At 35.0% G+C, this 17,319-nt stretch overlaps 1 protein-coding gene across 10 annotated transcripts in view; it reads left to right on the top strand.

Annotated features, from left to right (window-relative positions):
• NR3C1 (nuclear receptor subfamily 3 group C member 1) overlaps window positions 1-16,524 on the top strand; it is a 137,588-nt gene extending 121,064 nt beyond the window's left edge. For 7 of the 10 annotated variants that reach the window (XM_024124787.3, XM_024124775.3, XM_028493334.1 and 4 more), the window contains exons 7-9: window positions 589-719; window positions 11,607-11,764; window positions 12,354-16,524. In XM_024124787.3, the coding sequence (XP_023980555.1) occupies window positions 589-719; window positions 11,607-11,764; window positions 12,354-12,506 (442 nt within the window). In that variant the 3' untranslated portion in view covers window positions 12,507-16,524. The remainder of the gene's footprint in view (window positions 1-588; window positions 720-11,606; window positions 11,765-12,353) is intronic. The other 3 variants (XR_003681065.2, XR_003681064.2, XM_028493335.2) reach the window with 3 other exon arrangements.
• The last annotated feature ends 795 nt before the right edge of the window (window positions 16,525-17,319 follow it).

The following is a 17,319-nucleotide window of genomic DNA, read 5'->3' as shown; positions in this document are numbered from 1 at the left end:
CAGGCTCTTAGTGTCATTTAAAAAGTTTGAGAGTCTATTTGAAAATCATAGATGTGATATGATACTAACTGTTGAGAATCCTAATTGAGAATTCATTTGGGGTACCCTTTAGTTGGAAGAATATTCAGTTGCATAATGTCAGTCAGAGGCAGATTTTGGGTATCAGAAAGCCTAGAGTCAAGTTCTAATTCTGACCCTGTACATAACTGTAAACAGTATCACATACAGTTGTCTTTAGAATGGAATGCTGTGAAAAAAAATACCATTTCATTTTCAAATGGGTAAGATTTAAAACTGTGTTGTCTAACTGGACATATTCAAATACTAACATAAAACCTTTATTTAAATGATAACTGGTAATAAATTCTGTAGAAATAAATTCTAAAATACTTAAATAAAACAAATGTCAAAAAATAATTTCTCTACTATGTTAAGGAAAGTTTTCCAAAATTCTAATCCAGAGAGAATTAGCATTAATTCCAATAGTTAGATGAGTTCATGGCTTTGCAAAATAGAACAAAAAAGTACTTTTTTGGGGAACAAGAATTATTTCTTCCTAACTCAAACACTGATATTTGTCTTTCACAGGCAGAGAATGGCTTTACCCTGCATGTATGACCAATGTAAACATATGCTATATGTTTCCTCTGAGTTAAACAGACTTCAGGTATCTTATGAAGAGTATCTCTGTATGAAAACCTTACTGCTTCTCTCTTCAGGTTGGTAGAACACCTACTCTCTTCTAATATTCACCTAAATATTCAAAAGCATAAAATATAGAAGTCTAGAAACAAAGGTTATTTGTATACAAAGCCCTAATAATTATACCAAGTCTACTATTTCCTGCTAGTCAGGTACCTTAGATTTTCATAGATTTTCATAAATGTAAAATTTTAGAAAGGTACAGCCAGTGATACCAAGATTAATAAGATAGACAGGTATCATGGAGAAATGGAGAGATATGAATCACATGGCAGGCAGGGAGGAGGAGGTCTCTACTGATCTGGAATATCTACAGCCTTCTTCCTTCCTGCAACCTTTGACAATGCCACTATAGAAGACACAGAAGGAATGCCAACAAGAATGATTTTTGTTTCTCTACTACACTGTTATTTGGTGAAAAATTTTAGTTATACAATGAGTACTACTGTGTATAAGAAATTACGGATGAGACCTAATAAAACTTAAAAGCTTTTGCACAGCAAAGGAAGCCATAAACAAAACGAAAAGACAACCCACAGAATGGGAGAAAATATTTGCAAACAAAGTGACCAACAAGGGATTAATCTCTAAAATATACAAACAGTTAATGCAGCTCAATATCATAAAAACAAACAACCCAAAGTAGACATTTCTCCAAAGAAGAAATACTGACAAAGAAATGGCCAAGAGTCACATGAAAAGCTGCTCAACATCACTGATTATTAGAGAAATGCAAATCAAAACTACAATGAGATATCACCTCACACCAGTCAGAATGGGTATCACCACAAAATCTACAAACGGTAAATGCTGGAGAGGGTGTGAAGAAAAGGGAACCCTCTTGCACTGTTGGTGGGAATGTAAATTGATACACCCACTATGGAGGACAGTATAAAAAGTTTCTTGAAAAACTAAAAATAGAGCTACCATATGATCCAGCAATCCCGCTCCAGGACATATATCTGTAGAAAACCATAATTCGAAAAGATACATGCACCCCAATGTTCACTGCAGCACTATTTACAATAGCCAAGACATGGAAGCCACCTAAATGTCCATTGACAGAGGAATGGATAAAGAAGATGTGGTAATACACAATAGAGTATTAGACATAAAAAAGAACAAAATAATGTCATTTGTAGCAACATGGATGGACCTAGAGATTGTCATACTGAGTGAAGTAAGTCAGACAGAGAAAGACAAATATCATATGATATTGCTTATACGTGAAATCTTTAAAAAAAATACAAATGAACTTATTTACAAAACAGAAATAGAGTCACAGATGTAGAAAAACTTATGGTTGCCAAGGGGGAAGCAGGGGGAGGGATAAATTGGGAGATTGGAATTGACATATACTCACTACTATATATAAAATAGATGACATATACTCACTACTATATATAAAATAGATAACTAATAAGAACCTACCATATAGCACAGGGAACTCCACTCAATACTGTGTAATGGCCTATAGGGAAAAAGAATCTAAAAAGAGTGGGTATATGTATATATACAATATAACTGATTCACTTTGCTGTACAGCAGAAACTAACAACATTGTGAATCAACTACACTCCAATAAAAATTAATTTAAAAAAGAAATTATGGGAGAAAAAGATATAACCTACAAAAGATGTGCTTGATTACTATTAGAAGGTTGGTTAATGCAGCACTGGAGCTGGACTGCTGGACAGAGGTATTCTATCTAGAGTTTATAGAACAATCTTGAAAGTTTAGATGAAGTTATTGGTATATGAACTTCAGTGAGACTACTTTCAGCTAGCAAAGGCATACTAGAAAACTTCTGAAAAAATACAAAATATCTTGTCTATCTTAGTAAAAATGTGGCACTTGCAACAACTAATAAAAGAAGGTCTGTGAACCAATTAGCACTATAAACTTCAGGTCACTCCAGTAAAAATGATTAGGTAGGTTAGTGTTTATAAAATACAGAGTTGATAGCTGAGTATCTCTTTCATATACAAATAAGTAGCTTTCCAATGTTTAAAAAAAGCCTTCATTCCATTAGTAACTGTGGTTTCAAAGTTGCTAAATAACTGTAAGCTATGGATGCTGCACATGACTATATCTATTTAAGCTTTTCCAAAGCACACATCAATATTAATGCTTTCATACTATCTTCATTTCACAAAAGGTTGTTTAATGTCACTAGATTTAAGGAATAATATTTCAATCAAAGTAAGAAAAATTTCCACAACCCATTAAAAATACTAATTTTTAAGGTTACCTGTAGCAGTACTCTTGTTAAAGAAGTGAGCTTGATGTTGTTTGAGGAAACAGTTAAATTTCTGATCATGAATCATTTTGATTGGTAATATCCAGGTACAGGTCAGTGCTAAGATACTGACTAACCTTACTGGTAAAAAATGATGCTTTAAGTTTTATACATTCCAGACTCACTGAGCTATATGTTTTTTTTTTTTTTCATTGTAGATGATAAGAAAAGGTAAATTGAACCAGTATATATCACTGGTTCTTTAAAAAAAAAATAAAATCAGAAGAATGAAAATACATACCTTAAGATATAATTAGACTTCTACTCTGATAGAACACTGAAATAGGTATCCTTACCTCCTGCTAAAAAATGCTGGACTAAAACTTTGTGCAGGCAGGTACTGAAAGAGGTAAGCTGCACTCTGAAGCTAGCTTTATCTTAGAGGATATTTGCAAAGCCTGGTAAATTACTATACTTAGTAAGTTTAAAGACAAGTGCAATTGTAAAAAAAAAAAAAAAAAAAAAAACAAAACAATGATGGCTCTCTAAAGGCAGATTTGACATATTTGAAGAGACTTTAAACTGAAATACATATGTGAAGAAATTAGCCAGAATACAATTTTTAAGATGCATATATATGGGTGTATACATGTACATGTATTCATATTTATATATGTGTGTGTTATGTATGTATGTAAATGAACGATAAGAGGCATGATTGAGGGAGAAGGTCTAAAAAGCTTCACAACTCTTTTCGTGTCATAATGAACATAAAAAATAGCATTCATACATAGCACAATGAGGTAAATGAAGGCTACTTGCAACCAGTGGCAACCAGCATAACAGACATTATCAACACATCCGTAACCCATTCATAGCACACCAGTTGAAAAAAGCTCTGGTCTTTTATTATAATCATCAGAGAGAGATCCAAAATGAAAGGTGAAAAGATATAATGGCAGAAAACTTGCCAGAACAGCAGCAATTGAGGAAAGTGGAGTAAAAGTTTTTTCAGAAAGCTAAGGAAAAAAAAACTGGAAAATGAGGGTGGCTTTCCAGTTTCAGTTCTCACAGTTAAACAGTTATCACTCCCATCCTCAAGTAGAAGCTGAGCAAACTGACAGTCAATGACTTTTTTTTAGATCCATCAGTGAAGTAAGGTCACAGGGCAAACCACTACCCCAAAATCTGGAGAAACAGGCAAATACAGAGAAGCTCAGCCAAGATCAGCTTTCTGGAAACAGAAGCTACTGGAGCCAGTAACATAGGAACACTTACAGTATTTTTGAGGAATTTCTGGAGGTCAAGTGAGGAATAGCTGGCATGTTAAAAACTCTGGGGACCCAGTCTTAGGGGGGTTGTCCCCCACAGTTTTCTGGGGTTTACCTCCAGTAGCCCCACCAGGTTTTCAAGGTGAAGATCAGAGAAAGATTCCCTCATGTTTCTGACCTGGAGAAAAGGGCAAATAGATAATTCCAGCCCCCTTTACCTTCGTATCTCATGTAAGGGAGGAGAAGGAGGAGGGAAAAAAAGGTTCAGAAGCACATCTAAAGGTCAGAGCCTAGGGACTCACTCAGGCCTACTATAATTAATTTTAAAAAAATAAAAAAGAAAAACCTGAGAGATTTAACCATAAAAGTATAAAACATTCCACATACCCAACACCTTACAACCATATTAACAGACTTCCAGTATAATCCAGAATTACAACTGGGAGAGCTACAGAACACAGCTATTTAAGGTGTTCTTAAGGAAACTCAAAGACAACAGGGGGAAAAAAATAAGAACAAGGAAATTAGAGGAAACTGAAACCTCTTAACACCTATAGCTTCAGCAAGCCTTAAACACAACCTGCTCCTAGCCAGATTAAAAGCCTAATTAATTATCTCAGTTCTGATATGTCATATCCAGCTTTCAGCAAAAAATTTAAAACTACAATCTGGAGAGACAAGCATCAAAACCAGACTCAGACATGACACAGATGTTATCATTATCAGATGATAGGGAATTTAAAATAACAATAATTAATATATTAAGGGCTCTAATGGAAAAAGTAAACATACAAGAATATATGGGTTTTGTAAGCAGAGAGGTAGAAACTCTAAGAAAGAATCAAAACAAAATGCTAGAAATTAAAAATACTGTAATGAAAATGAAGAATGCTGGGCTCATCAGTAGATTTGACACAGCCAAGGAAAAGAATCACTGAGCTTGAAGATACCTCGGTAGAAACTTCCCAAACTCAAATGCAAAGAGAAAAAGGAATGAAAAAAATGCAACAAAACATTCAAGAACTGTGAGGACAATTACAAAAGGTGTAACATACAAGTAATGGGAATATCAGAAGTAAAAGAAAGGAAGGAACAGAAGAAATATTTGAAGCATTAAGGGCCGATAAATTTCCAAAATTAATGACAGACACCAAAGCACAGATCCAGGAAGCTCGGAAAATACCCAGAAAGATAAATAAATAGCTAAAAATCTATACCTAGGCATATTTTACTCAAATTACAGAAAACCAAAGACAATAAGGAAATCTTGAAAGATGCCAAAGGAAAAAAACAGCTTACTTGTTCCTTATAAAGGAACAAGGATAAAAATTACATTAGAATTCTCACTAGAAACCATGCAAGCAAGAAGGTAGTGAACTATTTCGTGTTGAAAGAAAAAGATCACCCATGTAAGATTTGGTGTCCAGTGAAAGTACCCTTCATAAGTGAAGGCAAAAGGAAGACTTTCTCAGACAAAAATCTGGGAGAATTAGTCACTAGAAGACCTGCCTTGCATAAAATGTTAAAAGAAGTTCTGCTGAGGAAAGGAGATTTAGTTCAGAAACATGGATCTACTTAAAGAAAGGAAGAGCTCTAGAGAAGGAATAGATGAAATTCATTTTTTCTTCTTAATTGATCTAATAACTGTTTAAAGTAATAATAGCAACAGTGTATGGGATAATTATAACATATGGATAAGTGAAATGAATGTTAGCAATGTTAAAAGGATGGGGGTGAATTGAGAATACTCTGTTTTAAGGATACCTGCACTACCTATAAAATAGTACAGTGCTATTTGAAAGGAGATGTAGATTAGTTGTAAATGTACATTGCAAACTAGGGCAGCCACCAAACACAATTTTAAAAAGAAGTAATAACTGATATAGTGAGAGGAGAGAAAAATAGAATCATATGAAACACAATAAAAACTAGAAAAGGCAGAAAAAAGGAAATAACAAGAACAGTGAGTAGAAAACAGTCACAAACATGGAGATACTAATCCAGATATCTCAACCGCTTTAAATTTGAAAGGTCTAAGTGTACCAATAGTCCTTTTTTTTAAAATGAAGGTCAAAAGAAAATGTGCCACCACAGATCCTCAGTAAAGTAATATTAAAGGATAGCCTAAGGAAAGTAATCCCATCTTTAAAGAGGGAAAAAAGGACAAAGAAACTGGTAAATATTTAGATACATTTAAACTAACACTGTATAAAATAACAGTAATAGTGTCTTTGGGGAGTTAAAAAATAGAACTGAAGTACACAATAATTACATGCAAGAAGGTGGGCTTCCCTGGTGGTGCAGTGGTTAAGAATCCGCCTGCCAATGCAGGGGACACGGGTTCGAGCCCTGGTCCGGGAAGATCCCACATGCCGTGGAGCGGCTAAGCCTGTGCGCCACAACTAATGAGCCCGCATGCCACAACTACTGAAGGCCGTGCACCTAGAGCCCCTGCTCCGCAACGAGAAGCCCGTGCACTGCAAAAGAGTAGCCCCCACTCGCCGCAACTAGAGAAAGCCCGCGCACAGCAACAAAGAGCCACTGCAGCCAAAGATAAATAAATAAAATAAATACATTTATTTTTTTAAAAAAGGCAAGTTTGATAAGTTAAAAATGAGTGTTTAAATTTCAAGGACGACAACAAGAAATAGAAAGAGTGTACAGAGTATACAAAGTACTTACCAAACCATGAGGGGTTGGGGGGAGAACATGGTAAGAAAAACCAATCCAAAAGAATAAAAGAAATGAGAGGCGGTGGGTGGGGAAGCATAAACAAAGGCATGATAAGAGGAAGTAACAAATAGATGGTACAAATAAATTCAAATATATCAGCAATTTCATTAAATATAGATGGACTAAATGCTCCAAGGCTCCAAGATAAAAAGATATAGAAAGTACAAGACTGGATTAAGAGAACAGTCCAACTTTGTGCTATTTATAAGAGATATACCTAAATAAAGATGTTGAGTGGCTGATATACTATGCATAGTGTAACCCAGTGGTGGCAAACTTTCTGTAAAAGGCCAGATGGTAAATGTTTTCAGCTTTGCATACAGTCTCTGTCAGTAGTACTCAAATTCTGCCCCTTGTGGCATGACCACAGTCATCAACAATACTTAAGGAGAACAGGCATGGCTGTGTAAAACTTTATTTACAGAAACAGGCTGCAGGTAGTGGGTCACTGCTGACCACTGCTTTACCCAAAAGAAAGCTGAAGCAGCTACATTATTATCAAAATAGACTCTAAGGCCCCCCAAAACAGTTCTATATTTAAAGATACTCATTAGATAAAGCATTCTACTCACCAGGAAAATAATTCTGAATATATGGCCCTGAACTACATAAATATCCCAAGGATTATTGGGGGTAATTTGGAATGGATGAAATTCTTTTAAATGTAAATACTGAATAGGATTTCTCCCCTAATTATTTTTAGAATGAGGACAACCAGCAGGGAAAAAAATTTATAAATAAGCAGTCATTATTTTAAAAATTAGCAATAACTAGATTATTTGTAATATAATGTGTAAAAATTAACCCACTTTAAACATGGCAGTGATAAGAGTATCACTCCTGATTAAGTGGCCTTCATTTTCACACTAATACTGACATCTCAGAAGTGTTGACTTTGCTTTATGGAATCAAGACGTTTTCATATGTATTCTTTGGTCTAATCCTAACCAAAATCCTATGAGAGTGATATACCACATTAAAAAAAATGAAGGATAAAAACATATCATCGCAATAAATGTAGAAAAAGCATTTGACAAAATTCAACATCCATGGGAGGGAGAAGCAAGAAGGAAGAGATATGGGGATATATGTATAGCTGATTCACTTTGTTACACAGCAGAAACTAACACGCCATTGTAAAGCAATTATACTCCAATAGAGATGTTAGAAAAAAAAATTCAACATCCATTTATGGTTAAAACTCTCAACAAACCCAGTATAGAGATAGGTTACCCAAACATAATAAAGCCCATATATGACAAGCCCACAGCTAATGTCATACTCAGTGGTGAAAAGCTGAAAGCTTTTCCTCTGAAATAAGGAATGAGAGACAAGGATGCCCACTATAGCCACTTGAGTCAACCTAGTACTGGAAGTTCTAGCCAGAGCAGTTAGGCAAGAAAAAGAAATAAAAGGCATCCAAATCAAAAAGGAAGAAGTAAAATTCTAACTGGGGTCTGCACATCCTGGGTGGTCTAATTATTACTGCCTGTTTAATTGTCATCAATAAAACTATTTGAAAAAAAAATTTTAAGAGGTAAAACCCTCACTATTTGCAGATTATCTGATTTTATATATAGAAAACCCTAAAGGTGCCATCAAAAAAAAACTGTTCGAACTAATAAATTCAGTGAAGTTGCAGGATACAAATTCAATTTACAAAAAATTAAGAAAACAATTCCATTTACAGTTGCATCAAAAAGAATAAAAAATGTAGGAATAAATTTAACCACAGAGGTAAAAGACTTTATGCTGAAAACTAAGACGTTTCAGTGAAAGAAACTGAAGGAAATAAAAAATAAATGGATATTCTGTGCTTATGTAGTGGAAGAATTAATATTGTTAAAATATCCATACTGTTCAAAGCAATCAACAGATTCAGTGCAATCCCTATCAAAATTCCTATGGCATTTGTCACAGAAACAGAACAAACAATCCTAAAATTTTTATGGAAGCATAAAAGACCCAGAATAGCCAAAGCAATCTTGAGAAAGAAGAACAAAGCTGAACACACTATATTTCAAACTATATAATAATAAAGCTGGTTTCAAACTATATTATAAAGCTGTAGTCACTAAACAGTATGGTACTGGCATAAAACCATTCACATAGATCAATGGAACATAATTGAGAGCCAAGAAATACAGCCATGCATATATTGACAAAGGAGCCAACAGTAAGTATACAATGGGGAAAACGACAGTCTCTTCGGTAAAGATGTTGGGAAAACAGGACAGCTACATGCAAAAGAATGAAACTGGACCACTGTCTTACACCATACACAAAAATTAACTCAAAATACATCAGACTTGAAGATGAGTCCTGAAATCATAAAAGTCCTAGAAGAAAACATAGGCCGTAAGCTCCTTGATGTCCGTCTTGGGGTTGATTTTTCGGATTGGACACCAAAAGCCAAGGCAACAAAAGCAAAGTAAAATAAACAAATGAGACTATATCAAACTAAAGAGCTTCTACACAGCAAAGGGAACCATCAACAGAAGGAAGAGGCAACCTACCAAATGAGAGGAAATATTTGCAAATCATATATCTGATTAGGGGTTAATATCCACAACATATAAAGAACTCACACAACTCAATAGCAAAAAAACAAATACCCTGGTTTTTAAAATGGGCGAAGGACCTGAACAGACATCTCACAAAGACATACAAACAGTCAACAAGTACATAAGAAGGTGCTTAACATCATTAGTCATCAGGGAAATGCATGCAAATCAAAACCACACCTTACATCTATTAGAATGACTATTATCAAAAAGCCCAAAGATAACAAGTGTTGGCGAGGGTGTGGAGAAAAAGGGGACCTTTGTGCACTCTTCAGGGAATGTAAATTGGTGCAGCCACTATAGAAAACAGTATGGAGGTTTTTCAGCAAATTAAAAATAGAACTACTGTATGATCCAGCAATTCCACTTCGGGCTCTTTAACCAAAGGAAACAAAAAAAAGGTATGGAAAAGAGAAGTGCACCCCCACGTTCACTGCAGAATAATTTATAATAGCCAAGATATGGAAACAGCCTAAGTGTCCACTGATGGATGACTGCATAAAGAAAATGTGGTATATATATTCGCTGGAATATTACTCAGCCATAAGAAAGAACGAAATCTCATCATTTGCAACAACGTGGATGGACCTTGAGGGCATTATGCTAAGTGAAATAAGTCAGAGAAAACAAATACCATATAATCTTACTTGTATGTGGAATCTAAAAACAAAAGCTCATGGACACAGAGTACAAAGTGGCAGACACCAGAGTTGTGTGTGTGTGTTGGGGGGGGCGTGCTGGGGGATGGGAGAAATGGGTGAAGGGTTTAGAGAGTACAGACTTCTAGCTATAAAATAATTCATGGGGATGTACAGCAGGGTGCCTACAGTTAATAATATGATACTGTATATAAGGGTAAAATCTTAAAAAGTTGCTCACAAGAAAAGTTTTGGTGATGGATGTTAACTAGACTTACTGTGGTGATCATTTTGCAATATATACAAATATTGAATCATTGTGTTATACACCTGAAATTAATGTAATGTTATATATTAATTATATCTAAATTTTTTTTAATAAAATTTTTTTAATTCACTGAGGAAGAGTAGGAAACGGGCTCTAGGAGGTTATACTCAAGTCCACAGGGCAAGTAAGAATGAAAAAGACTTCCTTCTCCTGAAACCACTGCTTTTCCTCTATTCCAGCATTTTCTAAGATGTCAGCAGCAATGAAGTTTAAGTTTGGGAAACAATGTGTTCCCCTCTCTGGAGAGTGCATAATTATAGCTCTGAGAAGTCCTGAAATCCAGAAATCTGCCTAACTTTGTATTAAACACTTAGTTTTGCTAAATTCTGACCATCAAATCCTTTTTTCCCTAATCATCATTAACACAGAACCAGAGTTCCTAGGAGCACACTTTAAGAAATGCAGCATCCACAAAAGTCATAATCTCTGCAAGACTAAGTGAAACCATGGTTAACACTCTGCTCACAGTCCCTCTTACTGGTATCATTTTTTGAAGAGTAGTATAAAAAATTGATTTTATACCAACTTTATGATCCATGAGGTATTTTCTATATTTCTGTACATAAGGAAAGGCAGCTATTTGCTCCCCAGTAAGGCATATATATAAGCCACATAAAAAATCAAGTTTCTTTTTAGATTGGAATTGTACCAACTCAGTATGTTAACACATTGATTAATAAAATGTATTGCATGCTGATTTTAAGGTCCTAATTGACTGGTGATATCACAGATATTCCAAGATGTAATTGGAAGAATAAGCACTGTTTTGTTGAAACCATCTACGTCTGTACTAGAATTAAACTCAAGGGCAGGATGACAGTCAATGTATTATTCATTTGGTCTTCAAATTAGCTTTGTGAACTAGGGAGGAAGGTGTTTTCCAGCTCCATTCATAGATGAGAAACAAAGTGATAAACCCAAAGTTAAGTCCTCCAATTTTCTATTATCCCATATTCTCTCATGGCTGTAGTTTCATAATCTTTCGAAAATGCTTATGTTTTAATGGAGTGCATTAAGAACAGATAGACTATGTAAATCATGAAATGTGCTACTACTAATAAATGCCCTACTTGCATAAATGAAAAGTTATCACAAGAAAATTCTTTAATTGATTACATCTTAACCTTTTAGTTCCTAAGGAAGGTTTGAAGAGTCAAGAGTTATTTGATGAAATTAGAATGACCTACATCAAAGAGCTAGGAAAAGCCATTGTCAAGAGGGAAGGAAACTCCAGTCAGAACTGGCAGCGGTTTTACCAACTGACAAAACTCTTGGACTCCATGCATGATGTAAGTGTCAAACAAAAATCCAAATATCAAAAGAATTTTCTGAGACATAAAGTATGTCCTGATTAGTGTATATAATTATATACCAGTAGTTGTTGGGGTTGTTGTGTTTTTTTTTTCCCATTTATGGATTTTCGTGATGGTCTGATTTCAACCTATAATGTTCAGTTTGGCACACATTTCTCCTAAGGCCAATTATGAAATACTGTTTCATCTAGTTATGTGCATCTAACATCATGATGCTAGCAAAGAATTTAACAGCACTTTTTCTAAAAAGTAGAATTCCTTATTTTTGTATGAATTTATCCAATAAGTTCGAATGTGTCCTTCATATACTATGGTACTGCAATTCTTCTCAAAATACTTAATTCCATATAATTCCATATACAATTAAAGAAATTCAAAGATTTTTGGTACCTGAGTGCTCATTTTATTTAGGTAAACTTCTTTTTCACCTGGGGAATTCCAGCAGAGATTGGTATATTCTAAGTCAGAAATTTAAAAAATAATAATAATAGAGGCCAACTACAAGCATGAGATATCCCTACTGCTAATTTTTTAAGACTGTTCATTACTATATATTCTCTTGCAGGTGGTTGAAAATCTCCTTAACTATTGCTTCCAAACATTTTTGGATAAGACCATGAGTATTGAATTCCCAGAGATGTTAGCTGAAATCATCACCAATCAGATACCAAAATATTCAAGTGGAAATATCAAAAAACTTCTGTTTCATCAAAAGTGACTGCCTTAATAAGAAAGGTTGCCTTAAAGAAAGTTGAATTTATAGCTTTTATTGTACACACTGTCATTCTGTCCTGTAGCAGTTTTTTCTTTTTTGTTTTTGTCTGGTTTTGGTTTTTGTTTTGTTTTAAATACGCACTACATGTGGTTTATAGAGGGCCAAGACTTGGCAACAGAAGCAGTTGAGCCATCACTTTTCAGTGATGGGAAAAGTAGAAAGTGATAGTTGGTGGATCCCAGAAATTAGAAACAGTAACATGGGGGTAAGCTCCACTTTCAGAGAAGGATGGCACCTAAACCACCAGTGCCTGAAGTCTGCGTGATGAACTTTCTGCTCATACTTTTCACAGTTGGCTGGACAAAATTTTCTAGACTTTTTGTTGGTGTATTTTCCCCTGTATAGTTAGGATAGCATTTTTTGATTTATGCATGGAAACCTGAAAAAAGTTTACAAGTGTATATCAGAAAAGGGAAGTTGTGCCTTTTATAGCTATTACTGTCTGGTTTTAACAATTTCCTTTATATTCAGTGAACTATGCTTGCTCATTTTTTCTTACATAATTTTTGTATTCAAGTTATTGTACAGCTGTTTAAGATGGGCAGCTAGTTCATAGCTTTCCTAAATAAACTCTAAACATTAACCTTCTGTGTGAAAATGGGTTGGTGCTTCTAACCTGATGGCACTTAGCTATCAGAAGACCACAAAAATTGACTCAAATCTCCAGTTTTCTTGTCAAAAAAGCTCATATTTTGTACATATCTGCTTCAGTGGAGAATTATATAGATTGTGCAAATTAACCGTCCTAACTGGTGTAGAGCACCTAGTCCAGTGACCTGCTGGGTAAACCATGGATTACAAAAGACTAATTAATTTTAAAAAATTAAAAAATAAAAAATAAAAAAAATAAAACTACCAAGAGGCCCTGTTTGTACCTAATGCCCTATCTATCTCTGCAGTGGTTAGATGGCAAGAAAGTTGGTCAACTGTCTTTCAGGACCTTTTGTTGTAGTTAGTGTAACTTCTTAAAAGTTAGTTACGATTCCAGATAACCAGCTGAAACACAGCTGAGAAGATTTTAATCTGTCCAAGTAATTCCTCCCACTAAACTTTACGCCCCTCCGCCCCAAAATCTGTAATATGGCAAAAGTGGCTAGACACCCATTTTCACATTCCCATTTGTCACCAATTGGTCTTTCTTTCCTGGGGGTACAGGAAAGCTCAGCTACTGATTTTTCTGATTTAGGACTATATGTCAGACTTCCGTGTTCGTAAAACTATACATCCCTCACATCCTTATGTGTGCCATGGAGTTCAACAAAAGTCATGTGCATTTCTCCTCCTCACTGTTGAGAATTATCATTTTAAACAAGATAGAAGCTGTAGTAGCCCTTTCTGTGTGCACCTTACCAACTTTCTGTAAACTCAAAACTTGTATTTACTAAGCCACAAGAAATTTGATTTCTATTCAAGGTGGCCGAATTATTTGTGTAATAGAAAACTGAAAATCTAATATTAAAAATATGAAACTTCTAATATATTTTTATATTTAGTTATAGTTTCAGATATATATCATATTGGTATTCACTAATCTGGGAAGGGAAGGGCTACTGCAGCTTTACATGCAATTTATTAAAATGATTGTAAAATAGCTTGTATAGTGTAAAATAAGAATGATTTTTAGATGAGATTGTTTTATCATGACATGTTATATATTTTTTGTAGGGGGTCAAAGAAATGTTGATGGATAACCTCTATGATTTATAATGTGTGCGAGCATTCATACAGGCAGCAGTGGGCTCAGAAACCAAACAAACAGGTCTGCTCTAGAGGAAGAGGGAAATGGAGACTGGCCCTCTGTGCTGTGAAGGTTCTCGAGGCTCCGTCCCATTGAGGTCAGAGAGGAAGTAACCCTCTGCCTCCCAGAATGGCCACCCTTCTCATTCCAACAGTGAGTCTGTCCACGCAGGTTTAGTTTACTGAACCTCCCCTTGCGCTAAAGTGTGTAATCGGGGACAGAAAGGCGGTGCTTACACACCTACAGGCACCATCACGTACAGCCTCTCCCACAGTTTAATAAAACCAGAGGCTTTAGAAGTTTGGCAATAATACGCATAGAGGTACCAGCAATATGTAAATAGTGCAGAATCTCATAGGTTGCCAATAATACACTAATTCCTTTCTTTCCTACAAGAGTTCATTTCCAAATGAGGACATGTTTATGTTTTCTTTGAATGCTTTTTGAATGTTCTTATTTTTCGGTATTTTAGAGAAATTATTTAATAAAAAATGTAATCATTTGCTTTTTGAATGCTCTCTAAAAGGGGCTATTCCTTTGTAATTGTTTAAATTGATCTCAAAGTATTTTAAAATGGTTTGTAACCCAGCTGGATGTGAAATTTTTGGTGCCTAAGAAATACCGCTTGAATATTATCATCAGCGACAGTGTTAACGTTTCAGAAAGAGCTTCTGAAAGATAAATTATTATTCATTTATAGAACGCTGCAGAAAGCACATCACACGGGAATCTGGACTTTAGCCCCAACGACCTTGGCTCCCCAAAAATAGAGCTCAGTGAATAAAAGATATGTGCACTTTGTGGTTAAAAGGAAAATGGACTGACACTCATAAAACTATAGGAGGCTGTACATTAAATGGAAAAAGAAGCTGTGACAATTTAGGATATGTGGGAAAGAAGAAATTTACCTGAATTATGTGTGAGTATAATTATGGATTTAAGTGAAGAAAGCTATGGTGCTATTTGAAAGCAGCTTCATCTTCTATGTATGTGGTATCTTGCCATCCCAAACTGTTGACGTTTGTAGTAATTTCAGCGAGAGGTGATGTGCCTAGGTGACTCACAACAAATCCTGAAAAGTATTTTTAATTACTGGTGGAAAAAAGTGACCCTCTCTGTATTTTTAGACCTTGCTATGGGATACTATACAAGTGCTTTGGGATATGTATACCCAACTGTCTAAAACTATGAGGGGACCCTCAAAGAGCACCTTCCTTCTCCTGAAAAAAAAAAAAAAGACACCCCAAAAGGAAAACTAGCATGATTAGTGTTTATGAAGAGCTTAATATTTAGCATAGGATGAGCTCTGGATATGCATATAAAGGAAAGCCAGCCTCACTTCAGAACTGGGGGATGGTAGAATGAGCAATTCCAATTTCACTTATCTATCTACACAACCTATTATCGTTAAGTCTTATCATTTTAGTTCTCTGTTAAATATCCTAAAACTACATCGCCATGAGATAAACAATATTATTATACTTTGATAGAAGTCAAGAACTGTGGCAGCCCTCAGTGAGATTTTGATCTTGGTGGATCACCCAAAAGACTGTAGCTGTAGAAGAAAGTGTTTTTCTGTGCCTGGTTTGAGAATTGGAAGAGAAAATAAGTGTAAGGAGGACATGTTAACCGCTTGGAATGGAAGTTCATCGTTTTCAGTCAGCCTGGTCCACCAAGGATTTAGTTACCAGGTTTTTGGGAAAGGATTACCTTCTCTCTAGAAAATGCCTGAAAGAAGGATTTTATTTTCTGATGAAAGGCTGTATGAAAATACCCTCCTTGAATAACTTGCTTAACTACACATAGATTCAAGTGTGTCAATATTCTATTTTGTATATTAAACAAATGCTATATAATGGGGACAAATCTATATTATACTGTGTATGGCATTATTAAGAAGCTTTTTCATTATTTTTTATCACAGTAATTTTAAAATGTGTAAAAATTAAAACCAGTGACTCCTGTTTAAAAATAAAAGTTGTAGTTTTTTATTCATGCTGAATAATAATCTGTAGTTTAAAAAAAAAAGTGTCTTTTTACCTACGCAGTGAAATGTCAGACTGTAAAATCTTGTGTGGAAATGTTTAACTTTTATTTTTCATTTAAATTTGCTGTTCTGGTATTACCAAACCACACATTTGTACTGAATTGGCAGTAAATGTTAGTTAGCCATTTATAGCAATGCCAAATATGGAGAAACATAATAAAAAAAATCTGCTTTTTCATTATATGACTCCAACATGCTTTTGTAGAACTCATGCAGTTCCAATTTTCCTGCTTTTTTCCTCCCTCTTCTACTGAAGGTGGAGTTAGCACTTCAGGAAGCTTAAGATGCTAAAGTGGACATTTAAGTGTCAGTGTGGCAATGGTTACATGCTAATATGGCAGAAATTCAAAATGAGCTTCACCCTGGCTTCAAAGACCCAAAGACTGTCCCATCTATGCCTCAAATGGTCATGTACCAACTACTGCAAAGGCTATTATTAAGGGAAGGAAGAACTCACTCACTCCTAAGCCTTCTCCAACTGTAACAGTCTTTCTTTATCACGAAAATTGATATTTTATGTAAATAAATGTATTATCTAGTCAAAATTCTTATCTTAATTTAAAATCAGCTCTTTCTCCAGAAAAGGACATAAACATTTAGTAAATATAGCAATGTTGCACATTATAGACAATAAAAGCAGAAGGGGTAAAATGGTAAGCCAGCTATTCTATACAATCTATATAGTATTTCCAAAAGCATATTGTGTTCAGGTCATATCCATGAACTGGATGATCTAACAAACTTTCCTATCAATACTCTTCTCTCCACAAGTGACCTCCATCCCTAAGGAAAGGGTATTATGATTTTAAAACTAAGTTTGCCTTACCCGTCATATGTGCACCAAGTATTTGCTATGTACCCACTATATGATAAATACCGAAGCTAGAATATGAACAAGAAAAATACTATTGCTACCCTCAGTCACTTGCAAAAGTGTATACAACAAACCTCCTTTCCCAGTGTCTTAAGGT

The sequence above is a fragment of the Physeter macrocephalus genome, chromosome 8, assembly GCF_002837175.3.
Source record: "Physeter macrocephalus isolate SW-GA chromosome 8, ASM283717v5, whole genome shotgun sequence".
In the NCBI taxonomy this organism is placed as follows: Eukaryota; Metazoa; Chordata; class Mammalia; order Artiodactyla; family Physeteridae; genus Physeter; species Physeter macrocephalus.
This window is presented reverse-complemented; position numbering and strand designations above follow the sequence as displayed.